Raw genomic sequence first — 10019 nt, 5'->3', positions numbered from 1 at the left:
TACGAATCCGAGAAGATTCGCACCCAGTTCCAACCTTCGCACCCTCCTTCCAAGGTTCGCATCCGAGCAGCAGCCTTCGCTGCGAACCCACTTTCGCATCTAAGCTTCTCACCTTCGCAGTTTCACATTTCTTTTCCGGTTTTTGACCACTTTCGGTTTTTGAATTATTAAAATTGAAATGTTTTTTATCCTTTAAATTTAAACAAATAATTTAAATAAATAAATAAATAAAACTAATGAGCTTTAGTTTGAGAATTTTAAAATTAAAAGGTAAGTCCATTAATAAAATTGATATCAATTTATTAGTATATTTATAGTAATTATTACATTAAAATATTGTGTGGAATTTAATAAAACAAGAAAACCCATAAAATAACATGTGGAAAAAAATTAATTCAAAATAACCATAAAATGACATTTGACAAATTGAATGAGAATGTAACATGTGTGAAAAAAAAATTCATTTATTATAATAGATACTTGACACTAAAGACACTCTTTTATTAAGACAGAGATTGCATTTATAGTTTACTTATTTATAATTTATTTTTAATTTTCGATCATTTTTATTTTTAAGACATTATTTATATATTTATATATTTTTGTTTACTTTTATAATATTTTTTATTTCATTGTTCTATGTTTAAAATTATAAAACAATGTATTGTGTAAATAAATAGAAAAACCAATAAAAAGCCATAAATATTATTTTATAGTGCAGTTGTTAAAATAAATTAAAGTAGGAAAATTGTAAATATATAATGCAGTAAGCTCACATTAAAATGAATTTAAAAACAATATTATATATATATATATATATATATATATATATATATATATATATATATATATATATATATATATATTTGTCAAAAGAGTCATGCCAAATAGGGTTATCATACAATTTTTGGGTGCAAATAAATCACTTTTTTATCTTCCAAACATTTTTCTTAAGCTTACTGAAACATTTTGTAAACTCAATCTCAAACACCTCGTCAGAGTGTGTTGATGAGCAATGTGTTGGAGGTGTGTACGTTATCAATTTTTATCGTTGTAGACTTGTAGTCTTGTAGATCCAATTTTCTTTAAAAAAACTGTAGAATTAATGAATTATTAATGGGGGCCAGTGACCAAATTGTTAGATGGTTTACGACCACTTAACAGAGAAAGATAGACGAAAACGTTAAAATTAAGAAGGTCAAAGTCAACAATCCCAAATGACAATTTCTAAACTGTAAGGGCTGATACGAGCTTTTCATAAATTTTAAGGTCTATATTTCGTCATTTTCTGAAGTCGATAAACCCTAATTTAGAATTTTGGGGGAGACATCGCAGAGGACGGAAAATGAGAAGAAGCTTTGCAGGCGGTTGTATTATGGTACGTAATGGAGTTTACTGCAGTTCTTCGTGCTCTTCTATCTGTGAACCCACAGCAACCTACTCTTCGAATTCAGCAACGACATCAGGGCAGCAGCCTTCCAATCGGAATCATTGTTCCTCCATTTCATCAGGTGCGTTTTCTTACTATTTTGCAATTTTCTCTGTTTGTTATTACCAGTAATTTTCTTTTCAATTAGATGTTTATTAGATAATTACTTGTGTTAGGGCTAGATTTATATGGTATATGCGTGTTTCATTTCTGCTCCATTTGGTCATTGGTGCATTTCGGGTGCTCTGTTTTCTCTGTTGTTTTGAACCATTTTCATTAATACAAGAATCTTAACCCATTTATGCTCTTGAAGGTCATCATAGTATCTGAATCAGTAGAAATGCTTTATGTTTATGTTCACTTCCTGAATGTTACTTCGACTGATTACTATTAAGAAACTTTTCATATTCATTGGAGTTTTGGTCTCTTTATACTCATTGTAGTCTCCTTCTGTGCATGTCATAGATGCATCTGTGAATGGGACCCTTCAGCGGAGAAACATAGAGGTAATGCATGCACATTTTTCATTTCAAACAACTAAGTCAATTGCTGTATTCAGGAATGGTGTTTATATTATAAATATCATATTTACAGTTTTTCTGTCATAATGATGGGAATTAATGATTAGGGCTCATTCTCCTCAACAGCAAAACCCCATATCGAGGATAATCGATGGTTAGGGCTAATTCGTCTTGACAAGAAACCCGAAGGCACTTCCAATGATCAACCCCATGATGAATTTTCAGGTGATGTTGAGAAGATTTACAGAATCTTAAGGAAATTCCACTCACGTGTTCCAAAATTAGAACTTGCTTTACAAGAATCCGGTGTTATTATCCGCTCAGGATTAACCGAACGTGTGGTGAATCGTTGTGGTGATGCTGGAAACTTAGGATACAGGTTCTTTGTTTGGGCATCAAAACAACCTGGTTACACTCACAACCATGACATATACAAATCCATGATCAAAAGTTTAGGAAAAATGAGACAATTTGGTGCAGTATGGGCGCTTCTTGAGGAAATGAGAAAAGAAAACCCACAGCTTATAACCCCACAAGTGTTTGTTGTATTAATCAGAAGGTTTGCTTCTGCTAGACTGGTGAAAAAAGCAGTCGAGGTGCTCGATGAAATGCCTAAGTATGGCTGTGAGCCTGATGAATATGTGTTTGGGTGTTTGTTAGATGCATTGTGTAAGAATGGGAACATCAAAGAAGCTGCTTTACTTTTTGAAGACATGAGAGTGAGGTTTCCACCAACAATCAAACATTTCACTTCTCTGTTATACGGGTGGTGTAAAGAAGGTAAATTAATGGAGGCTAAGTTTGTTTTGGTGCAGATGAGAGAAGCCGGTTTTGACCCCGACATTGTTGTCTACAACAATTTGCTCAACGGGTATGCAGTTGCAGGTAAAATGGTGGATGCTTTTGACCTTTTGAAAGAAATGAGAAAAAAAGGTTGTGATCCAAACGCGACTTCTTTCACCATTTTGATACAATCACTTTGTGGTCAAGAGAAAATGGAGTCTGCAATGCAGGTGTTGATGGAAATGGAGAGGTGTGGATGTGAGGCGGATGTTGTTACTTACACTACATTGATAAGTGGGTTTTGTAAATGGGGGAAGATTAAAAAGGGTTATGAGATATTAGATCACATGATTCAAAAAGGACATACCCCAAATCAAACGACTTATTTACATATTTTAAATGCTCATGAAAAGAAAGATGAATTGGAAGAATGTTTAGAGCTTGTGAACGAGATGCAAAAGATCGGTTTGTTTCCAGATGTTAACATCTGCAATACGATTATTCGTTTGGCTTTCAAGTTAGGGGATGTTAAAGAAGGGGTTCGAGTCTGGAATGAGATGGAACGGAATGGAATCAGCCCCGGAATTGACAATTTTGTGAATATGATTCATGGGTTAATAGGTCAAGAATGTTTGGTTGAAGCTTGTGATTATTTTAAAGAAATGGTGGGAAGAGGTTTGTTTTGTGTTCCTCAATATGGGCTTATGAAGGATCTTTTGAATTCGTTACTAAGAGGTGATAAGATTGAAGTGAGTAAAGATGTTTGGAGTTGTATTATTAATAAAGGGTGTGAGGTTAATGTTTATGCATGGACGATTTGGATACATGCACTATTTTCAAAAGGGTATGTGAAGGATGCGTGTGGTTATTGTTTGGAGATGATGGATGCTGGAGTGATGCCACAAGCGGATACTTTTGCAAAGCTTATCAAGGGGTTGAGGAAGCTTTATAACAGACAGATTGCTGTTGAGATTACAGAGAAGGTGAGGGAGATGGCTGCTGAGAGGAAAATAAGTTTTAAAATGTATAAAAGGAGAGGTGAGAGGGATTTGAAAGAGAAAGTTAAGGCTAAAAATGATGGGAGGAAAAGAAGGGCTCGTCGACGTAGGTGGGGCCATGCTAAAGCTGGTTCCATATGATTTTTTTTTTCTTTTAGTTTATTGTAATGTTGTTTGTTTTGTTTTTTTTTATTAATTTTTTAGTCTATGGTTGTATAAGTCTTTCATTTGTTAATTTATAAGGCTTAATGTTGTATAAATTATTAAATTGTGAAGTAATGTTCACTTCTACTTACCTGATCAGATATGGATATATATATCACTAGCAAACCAAACTGGATCTTTTTCAAACTACAGTTCCAAGACCAAATTTTTGGACCCATCTTGTTATCGATTCTGATTTTAAAAACAAACCGCCTCAAAGAAATAATATTGGTTTCAATAAGTTCATCCCCAAATGAATCTTAATATCAATGTTTTAAAAACCAATTTTTTAGTCGGAACCAATATGAATGATGATGACTAGTTTTCGGTTGTTTTTAGAATTTTTATGTTTTCTTTTCCTTATTTTCACCCACATACACCAAAATAAATAAATTATAATACTAAAATAAAATATAGTTTTAAATGAATACAAATACATCAAAAAGCTTCATAACATTTATTCTGTAGTCTCTATTTTTATTTAATTTATGAAATCTCTAAATGGATATGAAAAGACTACAAAAGTTTGTTATGCAAAATGTTTTATTTTCATGTGTTTTTATTCAAATTAATCGGTTCAAGCGGGTTTTTGTAAAAACCGACTAGTTCTTTCTAGTCCAGAAATAAACATAACAAATGTAGTTGAACAACTCTCTTTCCTGTGTCCCGGTCCAACCGTCTTGACCTGGTTTTTATAACATTGAAAAATATAAAAAAATTGAGGGCATAGGACTTTAGGTTGACATTCTTAATCCAATAGTTTTTTTTGGAATCCGCAAATATATTAAAAATTAAGAGAAACCTTATGGTATAAGGGGTTAAAATGCTAGTGGATAAAAGTTAAGGGGGGCAAACGGTTACCTAGAAATAAAACAAGGGAGGTATTGAAATTTACACAGAGACGAATAGAGACAAAGAACGGATAAATTTCTCTAGGAACGCCCAATTTCAAAAACACCATACTTCCACCCCAAGCCCTAAATACTGAAAAATTAAAAAATGTCTCCGAGTATCGCTGTTTTATGTAATCTTTGTCCCAAAAAAATTCGTCTTGTAATTTTGGTCCTTGTTTTATTGGTGCTTAAGTATGTTGATCTTAACCCTTAAGCGTTAAAGACGTCGATTTCTTGATTGCCAGACACATGTTCTGTTTTTTTTATGATCTTGGATGCAATTCTCTCACAGGTAAGATTTTGATCCCCCTATAATTGATTTTTTGAAAACTGTCTTCCAAATTTCGGAAAAGAGTTCGTCTATTAATTCCCAATGCTCTTACGATTCCTTTGATTACTTCATAAACTTGCAAGATTTTTCCTGTGATTTTTTAGGTATTGAATGTATCTGACACTCAAAACAAGCCACGCTTTTTTATGATCATCTTGCTTTCTGTTTTTATGGCTATGCTTAGAAACCATTAGAAGCAAGAAATTTTCAACATTTTGTAGATGATTTCTCCAGCGTAGTGGGTTCTTTCCGGAATATCTATCATATTAATCCCACCATCTCAAAAAAAAAAGCACATTTAGGGGGTGTTTGGATAGGGAAAAAAGAGGGTGTTTATGCTTATTGCTTATTCCCACCGCAATAAGCTAAGTTTAAGTGTTTGGATAGGAATCCTTAAAAATCAGCTTATTGTGGTAGGGATAAGCTAAATAAGCTGATTTTAATATCTCAGCTTATTGCTTATTGCATATTCCCACCCGCAAATAAGCTAATAAGCTATAATCTAATTTATCCAAACACCCCTTTTTATAAACCACTTTATCCATGTTTAATATCCAGGGAATACCTTATTTATTGGGATTATGGGACATTTGCTTTCAGTTCACATAAGAACTGTTTTTTTAAGAATTTGTTTACACTGATGATGTAGGGGAATAATCTGTTTAATCAAAGGTTTTAATCTTAAAAGAAAATAAATAACTGTAATACTTTGCTATACCATCCTTTGACACATGGGGTATCCAATGTTGGAGCTGAATTCTTATTAATCATTGGTTATTCTTTTATGGTTCAGGGAATCTAAAAATATCATGAAAAATTAAGACAAAACCTACAGTGATCAATTTGATAAAACAGAAAAAAACTCATAGTGATCTTCATGGCGTCCAAGAGCTCTATTGTTCCTGACATTGTATGGAATTGGGTCATTGAAACCCTAGCAACTTATGAACAAACAGATGCGTCTACTTTAATAGGCATGCTTCATATTCCTTTCATCTCTTAAAAACAAAACTCTTCATTTATATTTATTTTAAAATTATAGTTTCCATGTTTCAGGTCTAGTGAGAATGGCTCCAGCAATCTCAGGTGATCTAGGAAAAGATGCAAAAGAGGTCGTCTCTTTAAGAATCTTGGAGAGCTTGTTTCCTCAAAGTGATGAAGCTGTAGTTGATGCTGATGCAGGTCAAAATGGTAAAATCACTTTTGATTCATCAGAACGCTGTGAAGATGTCCTTAACAAGATATTACGTGAGGTGATATTGATTAATAATTGTGCTGGAAATCTTAAATTATCCTTATATTTTTGTTTTTTTTTTGTAAATGTAGCAGACACCTGAGCATTCGGCTAGATTTGAAAAAGAAAAATGGGATGTTCGTTCCTTTTTAACACATAAAAGGTCATCCTTGCCTAAATGTGTCTTGAAAAAGGTGAGTTTCTTTTCATCTAATGTATATCTCAAAATCTCAAATTGTAGAAAAAAAATGTTTTTTAATTACATAAGTGATGAGACAAATGGTAGCAAAACCCTTGAACTTTAACCAACTTATTGGAAAATCATTTATAGTTTTTTCTTTTGCATTAAAGCCACTCAGGAGAGAGAAACTTGGTAATTTAAGGTTTTTAAAACCATGTATATAGATTCCATTTGCAGCATACATTTGGATTCCAACATACACATTGCATTGACAACATACATATATGATATACCTACACATTGCAGCATACACGTACATATAGATACTATCATACATATATATGCCATATACATATAGATTCCAGCATACATATTGACTCCAACATACATATACATAGGCCATGTACAATGACAACATACATAGAGATGGAATCCTTAAATCAATAAGTAATTTTTTTTGGCCATATACATTGCAGCATACATACACATTATCAATGTCAACACACTACAAGGGTATTATTGACATTAGCCTCTTTTATTCAATAGTTTCAATGGCAAAATAAAAATGACGTTTTTTTAGAAAAGTAGCCAAAATACAAGGGTATTCTTGAATCATCTTTTTTCATAAACCGGTTAAACCAACTCAAATCCAATGATTTTCTTAACATTAGCCAATATACATATTGCTAACTTGGCTGTGTTTTTGTCTGATAAAACAGTTGAAGGACATGCTTCTTGAAAGTAGTCACCCACTTCTTGCATCATTGAAAGAAAAGAGTAAACTAGTAACTCCAAATGCATCTCAAAATACAAGTCCAGTGAATGATGAGAATCTTGATGTCCAAGATACAGTAGCTAAAGATGATACAACCATTTTGAACCTAAGAAAAGATAAAGGAAAGTTTCAAGAAAAGGAGTTGCAAGAAGCTGATCGAGTAAGTAATGTTCAGCATGATCAACAGCAGCTTCATTTTAATGATGAAAAATTGCCCCAAGACACACATGAGAAAAGGGTATCTGTTGATAACATGGAGAATCTAGAGTCTGTTGTTAAATTAAAAGACAACAAAAATGTTGAACCAAATGCATTGGATGAAGATGAACATTTAAGCAAAGATGAAAACTCCATGGAACAAGATGGTGATCAAACAGATTCCTTGATGAATCTTTGTGTGAAGTGTAATGAAGGTGGTGAGTTGTTAGTTTGTAGTTCTGAGTCCTGCCCATTACAGGTTCATGAGAGTTGTTTAGGATTTGCCATCACATTTGATGAAAATTTCAACTTTTTCTGCCCATTTTGCACGTATTCTCGTGCAATTTCAGAGTATCAGGAAGCTAAAAGAAAGGCTTCACAAGCTAGAAATGATCTACAAGCTTTTTCTAGCTTCACAGTCAAAAAGGGTAGTAGACCTATTGAATCCTTTAAGAAACCAAGTGAATTTGAGAAAGATGAAAATAGAAAACTAACAGGAGCATTTGGTGAAACAAGTGAAGGAAATGTAGCCAATCAAAATATGACAGAAGGTGAAGGGCAAAAGAAAGTCAAAGTCAATGGCAATGTCAATGAGAGTGACATTGTTAGTAGACATGTTGATAAACATATACCACAACCAAGTACACCAAAACGGAAATTTAAGGAAAAAGAAAGTCAAATGGAAATTATTGAGTCTAGTTCCTCAAGAGAACTCCGCAAGAGGAAAGCACAATAGTAAGTTGTTATCTTTCTGAAAAGGAATGGAATCGTTGATTCCATTGGAGGAATGTGATTCCTTTCCTTCTATTATTTCATTCCATCGATTGGAAATTCGCAATATAATTTGTTTTTATTTTGTAGCACCCCTCCAGTAGTTGTTCCTTTGTTGAGACGAAAAACAATCCCATGGACAAAATCAGAGGAAGAAACACTCAAGGTACTTGTGTGTTTTTTATTTATATAAATAATTAATTTGATCTTAGATATGATTATAAAAACTATATTATTACAATGTAAGTTCATGTTGATTGTTTAAACTTGTTAGGAAGGTGTTGAGAGATATTCAAGTGTCAATGATAGAAAAATTCCATGGAAGGAGATTTTGGATTTTGGACACAATGTGTTCCACAAAGGACGTACCACTATAGACCTAAAAGATAAATGGAGAAACATAGGCAAGGGAACAAAATGAAAAAGGTCCTTGCAACTTTTATTGTACGATAACAAAAACAGAAGATACATGTGTTATATGAAGATATGTCACATGTATATAGAAGGCCAAATCCCAAAAGGGCAAAAGGTTAGATCTTTCTTTTGGAAAGCTATAAGCTATTCATGAGTTTTGCCACTTAAGATTTTTGCCTTTTACAGGTTTCTACAGATGGAAAACAAATGAAGCAGCTTGTGGGTTGAAATAGATTGGAAATGGTGTCGGTTTTGTCTTAGGACATGAGGATTCTTTGATTTTTGAAGAGGTGGCATCCCACATCTAACTTTAGGGTTGATAATTTGTAGGGACAACGAATTTGTTTCATGTCCACATTTAGTTATTATTTTTTTTACAGTCTTACCATTGAATTAAGTTTGTTTACTTTGTTCACAAATACCATTATGACCGGCTATTGTAGGTTTTGTTGAACACATTTAGTTGCTATTTTTTTTTTCTTTTTTTGTATATATTGTCATTAATCTTGTTTTTTTGTACATATTTAGTCATTATTCTTTTTTATTATATATATATATATATATATATATATATATATATATATATATATATATATATATATATATATATGAACAAATGAGAACACTTAAAAAGTTGAGAACGCCAGAACAAATCATAACCTTCTAAATAATTAGATCTAGGGCTATTAATAATCAAGTCATTTATGTAAATTATAAAATTGATGGGTTAAATATGTAACTTTGATATGGTGATAAAGGGTATAATAGGAAATCCAAATAATAGAAATAAATGGAAATTTTTATAACTTAGGTATAATATTAATTTGAATCGTTGTTTCTCTTTATATCAATACATACTAAACCCTAATCTATTTGATTTTTTTATTGCCGGCCGCACACCCCCGTCTTTTTCACATTATGCTGCCATTGCCATCCCAGGTCGTTACATCATCGTCTCGCCGTCTCATCTCCTCGGACAATCTCAGGTACTCGTCGTCTCTGTTCTCCAAAAAGGATGTTAGGGTCACAGGCGGGAGGGAAGAGAAGATGATGGTAAAGATGTTTGTTACGCCCCGAGATCTTGATCTCATGACAGGACTTGTACTTGTACTTCCTACAGCCGTGAGTATTACTAACACCTAATCTCCTATTGAGAGGAGCCTAGGTTAAACTAGGGATGAGCATTAGAACCGTCGGAACCGGAACCGGACCGGAATCGGACCGGAATCGGAACCAGAATTGGTAACAAGTTCCGGTTACCGGTTCTCCATTTTTATGAAAACCGGT

General features: G+C 33.1%; 2 protein-coding genes across 4 annotated transcripts; both read left to right on the top strand.

Annotated features, from left to right (window-relative positions):
• The first annotated feature begins 1320 nt into the window (after nucleotides 1-1320).
• LOC145133326 (putative pentatricopeptide repeat-containing protein At5g65820) lies at nucleotides 1321-4034 on the top strand. The gene is made up of 3 exons (XM_079068268.1): nucleotides 1321-1511; nucleotides 1895-1935; nucleotides 2058-4034. Exons 1-3 carry the CDS (start codon nucleotides 1346-1348, stop codon nucleotides 3870-3872), a joined length of 2022 nt encoding a protein of 673 aa, XP_078924394.1. The 5' UTR covers nucleotides 1321-1345; the 3' UTR covers nucleotides 3873-4034.
• Nucleotides 4035-4876: 842 nt separating this feature from the next.
• Nucleotides 4877-9251, top strand: LOC145134494 (uncharacterized). Of its 3 annotated transcripts, none has more exons than XM_079069332.1 (8): nucleotides 4877-5120; nucleotides 5953-6133; nucleotides 6216-6412; nucleotides 6489-6587; nucleotides 7294-8282; nucleotides 8409-8484; nucleotides 8593-8847; nucleotides 8919-9251. In XM_079069332.1, exons 2-7 carry the CDS (start codon nucleotides 6037-6039, stop codon nucleotides 8737-8739), a joined length of 1605 nt encoding a protein of 534 aa, XP_078925458.1. In that variant the 5' UTR covers nucleotides 4877-5120; nucleotides 5953-6036; the 3' UTR covers nucleotides 8740-8847; nucleotides 8919-9251. The 3 variants fall into 3 exon arrangements, with proteins under 3 accessions (XP_078925458.1, XP_078925457.1, XP_078925459.1); XM_079069331.1 differs by having other exon boundaries at nucleotides 6486-6587; XM_079069333.1 differs by lacking the exon at nucleotides 8919-9251 and having other exon boundaries at nucleotides 6486-6587; nucleotides 8597-8845.
• Nucleotides 9252-10019: the final 768 nt, after the last annotated feature.

This window comes from Lactuca virosa, chromosome 8 (genome assembly GCF_052849685.1).
Source record: "Lactuca virosa cultivar CGN04683 chromosome 8, Lactuca_virosa_CGN04683_v6, whole genome shotgun sequence".
NCBI classification, from domain to species: domain Eukaryota; kingdom Viridiplantae; phylum Streptophyta; class Magnoliopsida; order Asterales; family Asteraceae; genus Lactuca; species Lactuca virosa.
The sequence above is the reverse complement of the archived record's forward strand: the minus strand, read 5'-3'. Positions and strand labels throughout refer to the sequence as shown.